The following is an 18,485-nucleotide window of genomic DNA, read 5'->3' on the forward strand; positions in this document are numbered from 1 at the left end:
GACTCTGTATATTTTGTTGTTTTGGAGACTGTATATTTTGTTGACTGTATATTTTGTTGTTTTGGAGGATGTATATTTTGTTGTTTTGGAGACTGTATATTTGGTTGTTTTGGAGGCTGTATATTTTGTTGTTTTGGAGCCTGTATATTATATTGTTTTGGAGGCTGTATATTTTGTTGTTTTGGAGCCTGTATATTTTGTTGCTTTGGAGGCTGTATATTTTGTTTTTTGGAGGCTGTATATTTTGTTGTTTTAGAGGCTGTATATTTTGTTGTTTCGAAGGCTGTATATTTTGTTGTTTGGAGGCTGTATATTTTGTTGTTTGGAGGCTGTATATTTTGTTGTTTTGGAGACTGTATATTTTGTTGTTTGGAGGCTGTATATTTTGTTGTTTTGGAGACTGTATACTTTGTTGTTTTGGAGCCTGTATATTTTGTTTTTTGGAGGCTGTATATTTTGTTGTTTCGGAGGCTGTATATTTTGTTGTTTGGAGGCTGTATACTTTGTTGTTTTGGAGACTGTATATTTTGTTGTTTCGGAGGCTGTATATTTTGTTGTTTCGGAGGCTGTATATTTTGTTGTTTGGAGGCTGTATACTTTGTTGTTTTGGAGACTGTATATTTTGTTGTTTTGGAGACTGTATATTTAGTTGTTTTGGAGACTGTATATTTTGTTGTTTCGGAGGCTGTATATTTTGTTGTTTGGAGGCTGTATACTTTGTTGTTTTGGAGACTGTACATTTTGTTGTTTGGAGACTGTATATTTTGTTGTTTTGGAGACTGTATATTTTGTTGTTTTGGAGGCTGTATATTTTGTTGTTTGGAGGCTGTATACTTTGTTGTTTTGGAGACTGTATATTTTGTTGTTTTGGAGACTGTATATTTAGTTGTTTGGAGACTGTATATTTTGTTGTTTTGGAGACTGTATATTTTGTTGTTTGGAGACTGTATATTTTGTTGTTTTGGAGACTGTATATTTTGTTGTTTTGGAGACTGTATATTTTGTTGTTTTGGAGCCTGTATATTTTGTTGTTTTGGAGACTGTATATTTTGTTGTTTGGAGACTGTATATTTTGTTGTTTCGGAGGCTGTATATTTTGTTGTTTTGGAGCCTGTATATTTTGTTGTTTTGGAGACTGTATATTTTGTTGGTTTGGAGGCTGTATATTTTGTTGTTTGGAGGCTGTATATTTTGTTGTTTGGAGGCTGTATATTTTGCTGTTTCGGAGGCTGTATATTTTGTTGTTTTGGAGGCTGTATATTTTGTTGTTTTAGAGGCTGTATATTTTGTTGTTTCAGAGGCTGTATATTTTGTCGTTTGGAGGCTGTATATTTTGTTGTTTGGAGGCTGTATATTTTGTTGTTTTGGAGACTGTATATTTTGTTGTTTGGAGGCTGTATATTTTGTTGTTTTGGAGACTGTATACTTTGTTGTTTTGGAGCCTGTATATTTTGTTTTTTGGAGGCTGTACATTTTGTTGTTTCGGAGGCTGTATATTTTGTTGTTTGGAGGCTGTATACTTTGTTGTTTTGGAGACTGTATATTTTGTTGTTTCGGAGGCTGTATATTTTGTTGTTTCGGAGGCTGTATATTTTGTTGTTTGGAGACTGTATACTTTGTTGTTTTGGAGCCTGTATATTTTGTTTTTTGGAGGCTGTATATTTTGTTGTTTCGGATGCTGTATATTTTGTTGTTTGGAGGCTGTATACTTTGTTGTTTTGGAGACTGTATATTTTGTTGTTTCGGAGGCTGTATATTTTGTTGTTTCGGAGGCTGTATATTTTGTTGTTTGGAGACTGTATACTTTGTTGTTTTGGAGCCTGTATATTTTGTTTTTTGGAGGCTGTATATTTTGTTGTTTCGGAGGCTGTATATTTTGTTGTTTGGAGACTGTATATTTTGTTGTTTTGGAGACTGTATATTTTGTTGTTTCGGAGGCTGTATATTTTGTTGTTTGGAGGCTGTATACTTTGTTGTTTTGGAGACTGTATATTTTGTTGTTTTGGAGACTGTATATTTAGTTGTTTTGGAGACTGTATATTTTGTTGTTTCGGAGGCTGTATATTTTGTTGTTTGGAGGCTGTATACTTTGTTGTTTTGGAGACTGTATACTTTGTTGTTTTGGAGACTGTATATTTTGTTGTTTTGGAGACTGTATATTTTGTTGTTTCGGAGGCTGTATATTTTGTTGTTTGGAGGCTGTATACTTTGTTGTTTTGGAGGCTGTATATTTCTTTGTTTTGGAGACTGTATATTTTGTTGTTTTGGATACTGTATATTTTGTTTTTTGGAGGCTGTATATTTTGTCGTTTTAGAGGCTGTATATTTTGTTGTTTGGAGACTGTATATTTCTTTGTTTTGGAGACTGTATATTTTGTTGTTTTGGATACTGTATATTTTGTTTTTTGGAGGCTGTATATTTTGTTGTTTTGGAGACTGTATATTTTGTTGTTTGGAGACTGTATATTTTGTTGTTTTGGAGGCTGTATATTTCTTTGTTTTGGAGACTGTATATTTTGTTGTTTTGGATACTGTATATTTTGTTTTTTGGAGGCTGTATATTTTGTTGTTTTGGAGACTGTATATTTTGTTGTTTGGAGACTGTATATTTTGTTGTTTTGGAGGCTGTATATTTCTTTGTTTTGGAGACTGTATATTTTGTTGTTTTGGATACTGTATATTTTGTTTTTTGGAGGCTGTATATTTTGTTGTTTTGGAGACTGTATATTTTGTTGTTTGGAGACTGTATATTTTGTTGTTTTGGAGGCTGTATATTTCTTTGTTTTGGAGACTGTATATTTTGTTGTTTTGGAGACTGTATATTTTGTTGTTTTGGACTCTGTATATTTTGTTGTTTTGGACTCTGTATATTTTGTTGTTTTGGATACTGTATATTTTGTTTTTTGGAGGCTGTATATTTTGTTGTTTTGGAGACTGTATATTTTGTTGTTTGGAGACTGTATATTTTGTTGTTTTGGAGGCTGTATATTTCTTTGTTTTGGAGACTGTATATTTTGTTGTTTTGGATACTGTATATTTTGTTTTTTGGAGGCTGTATATTTTGTTGTTTTGGAGACTGTATATTTTGTTGTTTGGAGACTGTATATTTTGTTGTTTTGGAGGCTGTATATTTCTTTGTTTTGGAGACTGTATATTTTGTTGTTTTGGAGACTGTATATTTTGTTGTTTTGGACTCTGTATATTTTGTTGTTTTGGACTCTGTATATTTTGTTGTTTTGGAGACTGTATATTTTGTCCCCCAACTGAATCAGTTTAAATAAACCCAAATGTATCCTGCACATTGACAGTCTCAAGTTTCAGTCTTGCCTGGCTCGGGTGAGTTGGGGGTGAGGGTTCAGGAACGATGGGTGAGGGGTAAAGGCTCTGGTGAATCCCATCCTTATTACTAAGACCTAACTGTCAAATGGGTAAAGTCCAGTCAGTGGTCAGCAGTCAGCAGGCTCTCAGTGCAGTTTTATGCAGAGATGTTGTCGCCCCAGATTCTGCTAGTGCTGTCTGCCCAGTCCCTTGACATTCAGTAGAAAACTCCAGGTCTGAGGCAATGAGCTGGACACCATCTTGTTCACTTCCCAACCCTCACTCACCTCCAGCCCTCACCCATCATTCCTGAACCCTCACCCCCAACCCCTCAACCCCAGTCCTTCACTTGACACCCCCCAGTCCCTCACCCCTCATTCCTGAACCCTCACCTTTGACCCCAAGCATTCTATCCCTCACACCTGACCCCTCACTTCCTTATCCCTCACCCTCCAATGCTTCATTCCCGAATCCTACACCCCCTCACTTTTGCCCCTCAGCTGTCACTCCCGATTCCTGACCCCTTCACTACAGACCCCGCATATCCCACCCTTTTCCTCCATACTTCTGACCCCACACTCCCAACCCCTGACTCCTGATCCTTCACTCCCAACCTCACACTCCCGACCCCTCAGTCCTCCCTCTATCACTGGGCTTCCCTAACCCATATACTGTACCTCAGTTAATTTAAAATACCTTTTAAAAGCTCTGATCAGTTGTATAACTGTGAGTGCACAGCGTCAGCCTTTGTTGAAATAGCAGACTGTGGAATTTGAGTGTTTTACAATCTCCCCTGCTGATATCTAGGTGTTTACATGAAGCTGATCTGATGATTGACCAAACCCAGGAATATGGTGATAGAATTTGAGCACAGAATTCACAGGTGCAGTAACATATTCTCTGTCCTTTAATAAACACTGAAACACAGCAGCATTGCATGATCTTACTGAATGGTGCAGCAGACTCAAGGGGCCGAATGGCCCACTCCTGCTCCTAATTCGTATGTTCGTGTGTATGTAAATCACAGACATGCACACATCAGGAGCATTGACACTAATTTCTTCCCTTTACAGTGTAAACTTTGCAAAACAGACAACACATTGCAGGTTAGAACAGGCTGGAAGGTGAAGAGGTCGATAGTGCCAGGAAAAATAGGGTCTTAATTTTCTCATCCAAATCTTGCCTCTCTTTCTGTCCACTCCAGTCTGTGTTCATGAAGCATTTTCTTCAAGAGTCTGAATACTTTAGAATTCCCAAACATGACATTGTTTCACTGAACCCTCATCCTTCGTTAGTGCAAATAATTCAACACCAAACACTGCTTTGAAATGCAGAAGCCTGGAAGTTTCTAGAAGTTTCCCCATCACTTTGTCAAACTGGGAGAAAGTTGGAAGGAGAGGGCTGTGTTCGCTGTTTCTCCTTAGAGCAGAAAAGGTTAAGGAGAGATTAGTTGAAAGTGCTCAAAGTCTGACGAGGTTTTCATAGAGAAAATACGGTAAAACTATTTGCAATGGCAGAAGGGTGGGTAACAAGAGGACTCAGGTTTAAGATAATTGACAAAAAGAACCTGAGGGGGAGATGAGGAGAATTGTTTTTCCCACAGTGAGTTGCTGTGATCTGGAAGGCGCTGCCTGAAAGGGCAGTGGAAGCAGATTCAATAGGAACTTTCAAAAGAGAATTCAAAAAATACTTGAGAAAGGAGAAATATGCAGGGTTATGGGGGAGGAACAGGGGGAGTGGGGCTAATTCAATAGTTCAGACACGATGGGCCCAATGGCCTCCTCTGTGCTATATAATTCAACTGAGACAAAGAATAAGCCAGGTTTTCACTGCCCCTATTGCACACTCTGTATTTATTCTCAAACACATTTCTGTGAATGAAAGACAATGAATTAATTGGAATGTTATTCCTCATCCTTCACCCCATTCAGCCTCTGTACAAACTGTAATTTCACAAACCCAGGGAGATTCTGCACCTCAAACTCATGGGCTTAAATAAAAATGTTACCTGCAAACACTTTGTAGAAAAATATATTTTGGGTAGGAAAGAGCAGAGCGAGCGACAAAAGGGGATTACTGGAGATGGGGTCGATGAAACAGCATGTACAGGATGGATGGGATGTTGTGTTCAGTTCAAAAGGTTGTGATTCGCAGTGTCAATCTGACCATGACACTAGTTTTCTTTAATCTCAGAAAACTTGCTCCTTGATTCAGCCTGACTGAGGCAGGAAACTCCACGTCCTGATGAATGGTCTTTGAAAGCGATTGGAAATGCACATCAGGTGCAGCATAAACAAGTAGCATTGCCAGGGCACAAGCTCCACAATCACCCCGGCAACCACCAGAGTCATTTTCAAATATCTTTAAAACATTGACATGCAACTTAGACATTGATTTGTCTATTTATTTATTTCACTCTCGCTTCTGCCTCCCCTGTAACACCTACCCCGCCACCCGCCTCCCTCTGCATCTTGCTGAAGGTGCTGACTCTCACTGGAATGTGAGCCCAGGTAGTGAGTGTCTGGAGGCTATTTGACTGTGAACGAATCACAGTTGGGTCTGATCCTGTTCTCAACCAAGGTCCCGCACACAAGCAACCAGGAGGTGGGGACACTGCCTGACTGATTTCTCCCAACCCAAATGCTATCCCTCCCTTGCCATCATCAGCCCAATGCTCTGAGTCCAGTTCTAGCACTTTCCACATTGAGGACAACTGATTCAACACAAGCCAAGGAAGGATCCTGGAACTATCGTTGTCAGTACCACATAGAGCAAAGTACCTGCCTTTGGTTTATTGCTCAGTAACTCCCTATAGAACACTGCTGAATATGTCAGAGGCTTGAGTGTCACACAACTCATCACAGTCAGTCTCCAGAGCTGTGCTGCTGGGGGAGGCAGCTTCAGCAGTTAAGGGCTGCGACCCACAGATACTCAGTGACCAGGAGCCAGATTCTTCCTGGGAGCTGCTTTTCTGGCACAGATCCATAATGATCCTTCGAACAGTCGCTTTCGGATTCCCAATGCTGACTCTGGTGCTCTCAGCAAAGCTCAGCTCGCCAGGAGTACATGGCGATTGGGGGAAGGTTGTGATCTGGGTGGGAACGTCAGTCTCAGGTGTCAGCTCTGTCTGCTGTCCATGTGTGTAGACCCCCTCAGAGAGGCTCAGTGATTGCTTCTCTCGATGGAAACACAGCCATCTGTTCTGGTTAAAGTGGCGATGTTTCTGATACCTGGGTGCTTTGGATTGGGAGGATCCTTTCTTACTCAAGAAATGGGTGTTTGTTGGATCACTCGCTTTCCCCACGATACCCTTGTTCATTGCCCCCACCGTCAGGCTCCTGCTGCTCTCTGGAGCTGACTCACTTGCTCCTTGACAGCTACTCGATTGCTCACATTCCTCCTTCAGCCGCAGTTCATGGACCTGGAGAACATCCGGGGCACTGCCACTCAAACCATAATAAACCTGCTGCCTAAACTCAGGGGTTGGATCGTAGAGCAGATCCAGATCCCTGGGACTCAGTGCTTCACTGGAATCATAGTCACTATCAGTGGGGAGAAAGACCTCGGAGCAGCCTTCATCATCAGAGCAAAGCTGGGAATCTGCAAGAGACAGGAAACAACTCAAAGGAAACTCATCAGCACACCCATCCAGTTAACAGCCACCTGATTAACGCCCACCCGAGTAAAACCTACCCGAGTAATACCCACCCGAGTAATACCCACCCGAGAAATACCCACCCGAGTAATACCCACCCGAGAAATAGCCACCCGAGAAATACCCACCCGAGAAATACCCACCCGAGTAATACCCACCCGAGAAATACCCACCTGAGAAATACCCACCCGAGTAATACCCACCCGAGAAATACCCACCCGAGAAATACCCACCCGAGAAATACCCACCCGAGTAAACCCGAGAAATACCCACCCGAGTAAACCCGAGAAATACCCACCCAAGTAAACCCGAGAAATACCCACCCGAGTAAACCCGAGAAATACCCACCCGAGTAATACCCACCCGAGAAATACCCACCCGAGAAATACCCACCCGAGTAATACCCACCTGAGAAATACCCACCCGAGAAATACCCACCTGAGAAATACCCACCCGAGTAATACCCACCCGAGAAATACCCACCCAAGTAATACCCACCCGAGAAATACCCACCCGAGTAATACCCACCCGAGAAATACCCACCTGAGTAATACCCAACCGAGAAATAACCTCCCGAGAAATACCCACCCGAGTAATACCCACCCGAGTAATACCTACCCGAGAAATACCCACCCGAGAAATACCCACCCGAGAAATACCCACCCGAGAAATACCCACCCGAGTAATACCCACCCGAGAAAACCCGAGAAATACCCACCCGAGAAATACCCACCCGAGTAATACCCACCCGAGAAATACCCACCCGAGTAATACCCACCCAAGTAAACCCGAGATATACCCACCCGAGAAATACCCACCCGAGTAATACCCACCCGAGAAATACCCACCCGAGTAATACCCACCCGAGTAAACCCGAGAAATACCCACCCGAGAAACACCCACCCGAGAAATACCCACCCGAGAAATACCCACCTGAGTAATACCCACCCGAGTAAACCCGAGAAATACCCACCTGAGAAATACCCACCCGAGAAATACCCACCTGAGAAATACCCACCCGAGTAATACCCACCCGAGAAATACCCACCCAAGTAATACCCACCCGAGAAATACCCACCCGAGTAATACCCACCCGAGAAATACCCACCTGAGTAATACCCAACCGAGAAATAACCTCCCGAGAAATACCCACCCGAGTAATACCCACCCGAGTAATACCTACCCGAGAAATACCCACCCGAGAAATACCCACCCGAGAAATACCCACCCGAGAAATACCCACCCGAGTAATACCCACCCGAGAAAACCCGAGAAATACCCACCCGAGAAATACCCACCCGAGTAATACCCACCCGAGAAATACCCACCCGAGTAATACCCACCCAAGTAAACCCGAGATATACCCACCCGAGAAATACCCACCCGAGTAATACCCACCCGAGAAATACCCACCCGAGTAATACCCACCCGAGTAAACCCGAGAAATACCCACCCGAGAAACACCCACCCGAGAAATACCCACCCGAGTAATACCCACCCGAGTAATACCCATTCGAGAAATACCCACCCGAGTAATACATACTCGAGAAATACCCAGCCGAGTAATACCCACCCGAGAAATACCCACCCGAGAAATACCCACCTGAGTAATAGCCACCCGAGAAATACCCACCCAAGTAATACATACCCGAGAAATACCCAGCCGAGTAATACCCACCCGAGAAATACCCACCCGAGAAATACCCAGCCGAGTAATACCCACCCGACAAATACCCACCCTAGTAATACCCACCCGAGAAATACCCACCCGAATAATACCCACCTGAGAAATACCCACCCGAGAAATACCTACCCGAGTAAACCCGAGAAATACCCACCCGAGTAATACCCACCCGAGAAATACCCAGCCGAGTAATACCCACCCGAGAAATACCAACCCGAGAAATACCCACCCGAGAAATACCCACCCGAGAAAACCCGAGAAATACCCACCCGAGTAATACCCACCCGAGAGATACCTACCCGAGTAATACCCATCCGAGTAATACCCACCCGAGAAATACCCACCCGAGTAATACCCACCCGAGAAAATCCGAGAAATACCCACCCGAGTAATACCCACCCTAGAAATACCTACCCGAGTAATACCCACCTGAGTAATAACCATCTGAGTAATACCCACTCAATTAACGCCTACTCGATTAACACCCACCTGAGTAATATCACCCGAGTAATACCCACCCGAGTAATACCCACTTGATTAACACCCACTCAAGTAATACCCACTTGTTTAACACCCACCCAAGTAATACCCACCCGAGTAATACCCACCCAGTTAACACCCACCTGATTAACGCCCACTGGATTAACACCCACTGAATTAACTCCCATTCAATTAACACCCATCTGAGTAACACCATCTTAGTCATTTGGTAGTACAGAACTTGAGTAATGTTGGAAATAGAGACAGTTGAAGCTTTTTGTCTTGCACTCATCAGGACACTCACAACAATACCAATATAAGAGGAAAACAACAATTTATACTGCATTTATACAGTAAAGATATACATTAATACCCACTCAATTAGCACCTACTCAATTAACACCCACTAGATTAAAACCCACTGGATTAGCACCCACTGGATTAACACCCACTGGGTTAACACCCACTGGATTAACACCCACTGGATTAACCCCTACTAGATTAACACCCACTCAATTAACAGCCTCTGGATTAACACCCACTCGATTAACGCCCACTGGATTAACACCCACTCGATTAATACCCACTGGATTGACACCCACTGGATTAACACCCTCTCGATTAACGCCCACTGGATTAACACCCACTGGATTAACGCCCACTGGATTAACACCCTCTCGATTAACGCCCACTGGATTAACACCCACTGGATTAACACCCACTGGATTAACACCCTCTCGATTAACGCCCACTGGATTAACACCCACTGGATTAACACCCACTGGATTAACGCCCACTCGATTAACGCCCACTCGATTAACATCCACTCGATTAACATCCACTCGATTAACATCCACCTGGATATAGAGGAAGTAGTGTAGATAGCAATGTAGACAGTAATTGTGGTGATGCACATCCCTATTTTTATGAGGACAGATATAAAAATCTTTAAATGTTGGTGTGTATGTGGAAATGGCCAATGTGATTCTGGTGTTTATGCGCTGCTCACTGGACACTGGTGTTGAATTTGTGCCATTTTGAGTGGCTGGAGTTGTATTCTAGCCAGCTCATTACAGGAAGAAGATTAGACACAAGTATGTGAGATAGAAAAGATTCTTTGGAAACTTTGCAGTGAGTAGTTAATCTTAGAAAGGAAATATGGTAAGGATTGTTTTTTTTTATAGAATAGTAATGTTATTGAGCATTGAATAGAGCGTTTTAAGACTCTGACGATGTCGAGATGATGAGCGGTGGAGAAATTGCCCTCACTGTTCGGTGACTCAGCGATATGGAAAACCTACTGAGCATCATCACTGGGCAGTGCAGGGGGAAGTTAGGAGAAATGTTTTCACACGGGAGGCTATTAGAACAGGAGCTGGTTTATGCTTAGGAAGAGACCAGCACATCAATTAAAAGGGCACTGGGCAAGGATTTGAAAATGGAAATATTAAAGGATCACAGAATCACAGAATTGTTACAGTGTAGAAGGAGGCCATTCAGCCCATCGTATCTGCACTGGTTCTCTGAGCATTTTGACTTAGTGACAGTCTCCTGCCTTTTCCCCATACCCCTGCACATTGTTTCTATTTAGATAATCATCTAATGCCCTCTTGAATGCCTCAGTTGAACCTGCCTCCACACTTCCAGGCAGTGCATTCCAAACCCTAACTACTCGCTGTGTGATAGTTTTTTCTCACCTCATGTTTGCTTCTTTTGCAAAACACTTTAAAATTGTGTCCTCTGGTTCTTGATCCATTTAGGAGCGGGAACAGTTTCTCCCTGTCGACTCTGTTCAGACCCCTCATGATTTTGAAAACTCCTATCAAGTCTCCTCCTCTCCAAGGAGAACAGTCCCAACTTCTCCAATCTTTCCTCATAACTGAAGTGTCTCATCCCTGGCACCATTCTCGTAAATCTCTTCTGCACTCTCCAATGCATTCACATCCTTCCTATAGTGTGGCCCCAATCTGTACACAATACCAGCTGAGGCCTAACCAGTGTCTTATATAAGTTCATCATAACCTTCCTGATCTTGTACCCTATGCCCCTTTTAATGAAGCTGAGAACACTTACAGCTTTATAAACAGCTCTCTCTACCTGTCCTGCAACCTTTAATGACTTAAGTACATATACACCCAGGTCTCTCTGCTCCTGCACACCCTTTAGAATAGTATCCTTGATTTTATACTGTCTCTCTATATTCTTTGCACCGAAGTGTATCACCTCACACTTCTCTGCATTGAACTTCATCTTCCAATTATCTGCCCACTCCACCAATGTGTCACTGTCCTTTTGAAGTTCTACACTGTCCTCCTCACAGTTTATAGTTCCTCCAAGTTTTGTGTCATCCGCAAACTTTGAAATTGTCCCCTGCACACCAAGATCTAGATCATTTATATATATATCAGGAAAAGCAAGGGTCCCAATACCAACCCCTGGGGAACTCCACGATAAACCTTCTTCCAGCCCGAAAAATACCCATTAACCATAACTCTGTTTCCTATCCCTTAGCCAATTTTGTATCCACGTTACTACTGTCCCTTTTATTCCATGACCTATAACTTTCCTCACAAGTCTACTGTGTGACACCGTATTGAATGCCTTTTGGAGGTGCACATACACCACATCAATGGCCTTGCCCTCATCGACTATCTCTGTTACCTCTTCAAAAAACTCCAACAAATTAGTTAGATACAATTTTCCTTTAATAAATCCATGCTGACTCTTCTGAATCAATCCACATTTTTCCATGGGACTATTAATTCTATCCCGAACAATTGTTTCTAGAAGTTTTCCCACCACTGAAGGATTTGGGAAAGGGCCATGGAAATGGGATTAGAGTAGAGCGTTCTAGCTGAAGTGCTATCTCTGGGACAGGTGCAATGGACTGAATGACCTTCGCTATGCTATAGTTTCTGGGAGTCAGTGATTTTGTGATCCATATCCTCCCTCCAAGAGATGGAGACTCCGACACAGTAGGTGAATGATTTTTATTTTCCTCACCGCTCACGGCATTCCTCCGTGGATTTTCTGGTGAGGGTAATGGGGAAGGCAGATAGTCCATGTGGGAAGATGTGGAATCATTCTTCCCCTGAGGAGCCTCCTCCGATGAACTGATGAACCATGTGATTGAGAGGCCACTGGAGGGGTGTTTGTAGCGGGCGTACTGCAACACATCCATAATCCACCGCGCCTCCCTCCAAATTATATCCAGTTGCTGCAGGAGAAAGAACCAGAAGAGTCATACAAATACCTGCATATTCACCTGTACCACACACTCGCCTGTACTGCACACTCATCTGCACTGCACATATGCCTGCTCTGTACAGATACCTGTACTGAACAGTTATCTGTACTACACAGACATCTGCACCAGACACTCATCTGTACCACACAGCTACCTGTACCGCACACTCACCTGTACTGCACACTCACCTGTATTGCACACTCACCTGTACCGTACAATCACCTGTGCCGCAGTCACCTGTAGCACACACTCACCTGTACCACACACTCATCTGTACTGCACAGCCAACTGTATTGCACAGGTACCTGTAAGTCAAGCTCACCTGTACCGCACACTCATCTATACCACACGCTCACCTGTAACACATACTCAACTGTACTGCACAGTCTCCTGTACCACACATTCACCTGTACCGGATATCCATCTGCACTTGCCTACACCGCGCAGTCACCTATATCGCACATTCGACTACACCACACAGTCATCTGTACCGCACAGTCACCTGTACCACACACTCACCTACACGGCACATTTGCCTGTACTGCACGGTCACCCATACCGCACATTCAATTGCACCACACACTCACCTGTACTACATGATCACCTGTACTGCACACTTGCCTGCAGCACATGCTCACCTGTACTGCACACTCACTTGTACCACACTCTTACCTGTACCCCACAGCCAACTGTACTGCACATTCGCCTGTACCACACACTCACCTGTAATGCACACTCACCTGCATGAGGTGCACCACGCTCTCACCTGCACTGCTCATTCACCTCCACCAGACAGTCACCTGTGCCACAGATTCACCTGCACCGCACAACCAACTGTACTGCACACTCGCTTGTATCACACACTTATCTGTACTGCACACTCACCTGAAATGTACACTCTCCTATACTGCACACCCACCTGTGCCACACACTCACCTGTACTACACAGTCACCTGTACCACACAGTCACCTGTACTGCACAGTCACTTATACCGCACACTCACCTGTACTGTACATTCACCTGTACCACACAGTCACTTGTGCTACACACTCATCTATACCGCACAGTCACCTGTATTGCACAGTTACCTGCACTGCACACTCATCTGTACTGCACAGTCACTTGTACCGCGCAGTCATCTGTACTGCACAATTGCCTACACCACATATTCACCTCTACCACACATTACTGTACAACACACTCACCTGTACTGATATCTGTAAGTCACATTCACCCGTACCGCGCACTCACCCATACTACACAATCCCCTGCACCACACACTCACCTGTATTGCACAATCACTTGTACCGCACAGTTGCCTGTACTGCACAGTTACCTGTACCGCACACTCACCTGTACCGCAGTCACCTGTACTGCACATTCATCTGTACCGCACAGTCACCTGTACCACACACTCACTTGTACCCCATAGCCAACTGTACTGCATGCTCGCCTGTACCGCATACTTACCTATTCCACATAATCACCCGCACCACATACATACTCGCCTGTATTGCACAAATCACCTGCTCTGCACATTCGCCTGTACCAGTTACCTGTACCACACAGCCACATACACTGCACACTCACCTGTACCACACAGTCACTTGTACAAGATACTCATCCGTACTGTACAGTCACCTGTACTACACAATTGCCTGGGCCGTGCACTCACCTGTACCACACAGTCACCTGTACAAGACACTCACCTGTACTCTACAGTCACCTGTACTGCATACTCACCTGGACCACATACTCACCTGTATGACACAGTCACCTGTGGCACACACTGTAGAAGGTAATGGTCTAAAGGAGGGTCTGGACTCCATAGATCAGGACTCAGACAGCTCTTATAGAGGTATTCATGACATGGAGCCCTCAGTAACTCTCCTGACAATCCACCCTCTACCACATCACCCTCACCCCCCACCTCAGGGTGGCCAACCTCCACAGCTGCTCCTTGTCCTCGTATAATTATGGGCTGGGGCTTGAAAATTCTGCTATAACTGGCACACAACACATCCCATAGGCCCCTTCAGCTCAACCTGTGACATTTTGCAGAGTCATGTGTTCAGTGTACTCCAATCCCAGAGTAAGTCTGATGCTATCTGATGAAAACCAAATGATGGAGACAGGAAATGAGTGAAGAATCTTTTTGTCTGTAGTATTTCTTGAAGTAGGTTTTCCAATATTCTCCTGTGCTGTATGAAGGTGCCAACTGCTGCTGAGATATTGTGCCTCCTGGAAACTCTCACCGCTTGAGACATAGAATGGGCTATTTAGCCACAGGGTTCCTCACAGGTGAGCCCAATCCCACCAAACATTCACATATCAGTAAGTTGCAGGATCAGTCCCAGAATAGTGATAAGGCACATGTTATGATCCCAGCTGAGGTTGCCCCTGGACAAGCCTGATCCCAGAGTGGAACCCAGCTTGATAGACCCTAACTTTTATTTGTTTGTTTAGATACGTGGAGAGTAGCTACTGAACAGAGTCACAGGAGTCAGTCGACGAACTTTTATCAAACGAATAAAACATTTATTCAAAAAGAAAGGATGAATTATATTACAATACTCCTTCACCCACAACTATACCTTTACTGAAATATACAGGTTTGTAAGGATAACACAAGTTACAAAAGCTATCTTATATTCTAATGTTCACAGTAAATACACAGTCCATGTAAACTAATAGGTACCCTATGGTCAAATACACCGCACTCTGAAACCAAGTGACAGGTGCCATCCCAACCAGATGCTATGGATCTCTCCTCAACTCCCACCAGACACTTGTCACACTGTGAGCCAACCAGTCTCACTGAATTCTGTCCTTCAGCAAGGGTTTCCAATCTCCACTCTCCAAGACCAGGCCTTGGAATCTTCTCCCAAACCGATGCTTTCTCTCAGACGCCTTCTGCAAGGTTTCACCTCCAGAGTTTTGAACCTGTTCCTCTTCCCTGGGTCACCACATGCATTCAAGCTGTCTTCCATGCACTCTCTCTCACCAACTCAGCGTTAACAGTACACCACTGCTTCACATGCCCATAGCAAAGAGCTACAAACCTTCAGTTGTCTCTTTGGGCTTTCTTGCCACTTGCAAGCTGTTCTCGCTTTAAATCTGCTTTCTGCAGCTTTTGTCTCTTTAAATCTTGACGCTTGGAGCTTTTCTGTCTGCCCCTCACTCTTAACTTCATTGACAGGACTTTTCCCAGGTTCCTGTCCTTCCTTTGGCTAGTAGGTCTACTTTGGGCTTCCCTCTCTTCTACTCTCCTAGATTTTTGGTATTTTTCTTTAGCTTGGGACCAGCTACCTGTCCCCTTTGCTCCAGTCTCTCCTGGCAGCAACTTTAAGAACCAACTGCACTCAAACAGCTTCCAAAACAACTGCTGTTTCTCTTCTGTGTGTGTCTGTTGGAGGGACCTGCCTCTTTGGCCTCCTGTTGCTAGGTAACATTCCAATCCTTTGTATGTTTATCTTTTCTTTAAGGGTCGTAAAACTCCTCATTAGAAATGCAAGCACATTTTTAAAGTGAAACTAAAACTCCATTTGACCTTTCTTAACACACAGATACAGAAATACAAATCAAACTTAAACTTTAAAACTCATTTCTAACACCCACAAATACAAATATAACTTACTTAAACTATCCCAATTTCCTAACAGCACAGGGCTTCTGTTCCATTCTGTGTGAAATGTGTCTTACGCCTAAATCTCAGGGCCGAGTCGTCACAGATTTGCACAAACCACGATAGCGGGTGAGAAAAAGGATGTTTTACCCGCCGGCCGCAATGGCGGGTATTCGCGCCGTATTGTCCCATTCCCGGTGTGTCCCGCCTCATTAATAATGCATTCCCGGGAAACAAACCGGATCACTGGCAGGGCAGCCTCCGATTTGCCCGCCCTGCTGTCACCTCAGTAATCTGGGCACCATTTTGAAAGGTGCCCCTACACAGAGCTAACATTCTCTGAGGGGTCAGAACCTGCTGTAAAGTCGTGGCTGTCAAAGAGAGGAAACGTGCTGCCCCCAAATTCAGCAACGTCTCCCTCGGGCACCTACTGGATGCAGTGGAGACCCACCGGGAAGTCCTCCATTCCCGCTCAGGGTGAAGACCAGCAAGCAAGGTCACCAATCCAGCATGAGAGGCGGTGGCAGTGGTGGTCAGCACCAACGCCCTGCAACAGAGGACAGCCACCCAGTGCCCAAAGAGGATGAATGATCTCCTCTGTTCCACCAGGGTAAGTCACTCTTCTCATCACTCTCGACTCAAACACTCACAAACCCAACAAAAGGGAGAGGTTGTAGACCGGAGGAGGAATGCCTGACATCAAGGTCCTCACAGACTTTGAAAATAGAGTCATCCAGCTGGCCGGGGTCGATCTGGACCATTCCTGTGCTGACGGTGAGGTCAGTGGTGCTCAACCAAGTGAGGATCCAGCAGTGCAACATCCATCAGACAACCAATGCAGTGAGTGAGTTCCCCTGTTCCGCAGTCCCCGGCCATGCACTGATTATCTCTCCTTGCTCTCACAGGCACATCTGGGAAGCAGCCGAGGGGTCCACGACCCAGGTCCTCGACTCAAGCTGCGAAGACACCTCAGAAGAAGAATCTGATGACACCCTAATTGAAGACCCGTCACAGTGTCACCCACACCCTCCACCAGCGCAGAGACACACATCTCAGTGGGACCTAGTTCTAGAGTAGCCTCGGGCTCACAATCTGATGAGCACATCGCACTGTCTGATCCATGGCAGGTGGGGGCAGGGACTTCCCAGCTTTATGGCACTCAGAGGACTGCTGGAGGCCAGAAATCTGCTGAGTCCGAGTCAGATGAGGAGCCTCTGGACTCGGTCGTGTCACAGTTGCTGGAGCTGCAAAGACAAGCTCGGGAACATCAGGAAGGGATGTCCGCTGCACTCCTCAGATTGCAAGGCACAATGGAGGAGTCCGTCCACATTCAGGCTGAGGTGATAGCGTTGGCATGTCAACGCACCAAGGTCAACACTGGTAGGATGGCGGCTGCCATGGAGACCTTGGTCCAGAGCGTCGCTCCTGCACTGCTGCGCGGGCTGAACTGTATCGCTGATGCCATTATAAAAACAAAAAGCTACTGCGGATGCTGGAAATCCAAAACAAAAACAGAATTACCTGGAAAAACTCAGCAGGTCTGGCAGCATCGGCGGAGAAGAAATCAGTTAACGTTTCGAGCCTTCATGGCCCTTTGGCAGAACTGAAGCATAGTTAGGAGAAGGGAGAAATATAAACTGGTTTAAGGTGGGGGGGGGGGGGGGGGTGGGGTGTGGAGAGAGACGTTGAGGGTGTGGTGATTGTGGAGATAAGCAGTGATAGGAGCAGATAATCAAAAGATGTCACAGACAAAAGGGTCAAAGAGGTGTTGAAGGTGGTGATATTTGTTTAAGAAAAGTGCTAATTAAGAATGGAAGACAGGATATTCAAAGTACAGCTATATAATTTATATAGATTCTTCTTTCCCCACCTATTTCCATTATTTTTAAATCTAAAACTAAAACCTTGTTAGTCTGTCCACCCCACCCCCACTAGAGCTGTACTTTGAATATCCTGTCTTCCATTCTTAATTAGCACTTTTCTTAGACAAATATCACCACCTTCAACACCTCTTTGACCCTTTTGTCTGTGACATCTTTTGATTATCTGCTCCTATCACTGCTTATCTCCACAATCACCACACCCTCAACGTCTCTCTTCCCACCCCCGCCCCCCACTCCTGTCCCCCCCACCTTAAACCAGTTTATATTTCTCCCTTCTCCTAACTATGCTTCAGTTCTGCCGAAGGGCCATGAAGGCTTGAAACGTTAACTGATTTCTTCTCCGCCGATGCTGCCAGACCTGCTGAGTTTTTCCAGGTAATTCTGTTTTTGTCGCTGATGCCATTGTTGGCCTCCAACAGTGTGTACGTGAGAGGGGTGCTGGGCCACTCAATCTCACTCCAGCTACCCCTGCTCCTCGAGGAGTCAGCCAGGGGCCCTCGGGCACACATAGGGAGGAGGTTCAGCAGGCGCATACCCCGGGGCCATCCACCCAGGTGACTCTGGGACTGTCCGGCACATCCGAATCCCCTCT

General features: G+C 44.9%; 1 protein-coding gene across 1 annotated transcript in view; it reads right to left on the minus strand.

The window, feature by feature from the left end:
- Positions 1-4,216: 4,216 nt before the first annotated feature.
- Positions 4,217-18,485, minus strand: part of LOC144676650 (ankyrin repeat and fibronectin type-III domain-containing protein 1-like) — a gene marked incomplete at its 5' end in the record, with an annotated part of 43,251 nt that continues 28,982 nt past the window's right edge. Inside the window, 2 exons of the mRNA XM_078537022.1 lie at positions 4,217-6,918; positions 12,141-12,354. Coding sequence (XP_078393148.1) covers positions 6,128-6,918; positions 12,141-12,354 — 1,005 coding nt within the window. The remainder of the gene's footprint in view (positions 6,919-12,140; positions 12,355-18,485) is intronic.

The sequence above is a fragment of the Cetorhinus maximus genome, unplaced genomic scaffold (genome assembly GCF_964194155.1).
Source record: "Cetorhinus maximus unplaced genomic scaffold, sCetMax3.hap1.1 HAP1_SCAFFOLD_1786, whole genome shotgun sequence".
Lineage (NCBI taxonomy): Eukaryota > Metazoa > Chordata > Chondrichthyes > Lamniformes > Cetorhinidae > Cetorhinus > Cetorhinus maximus.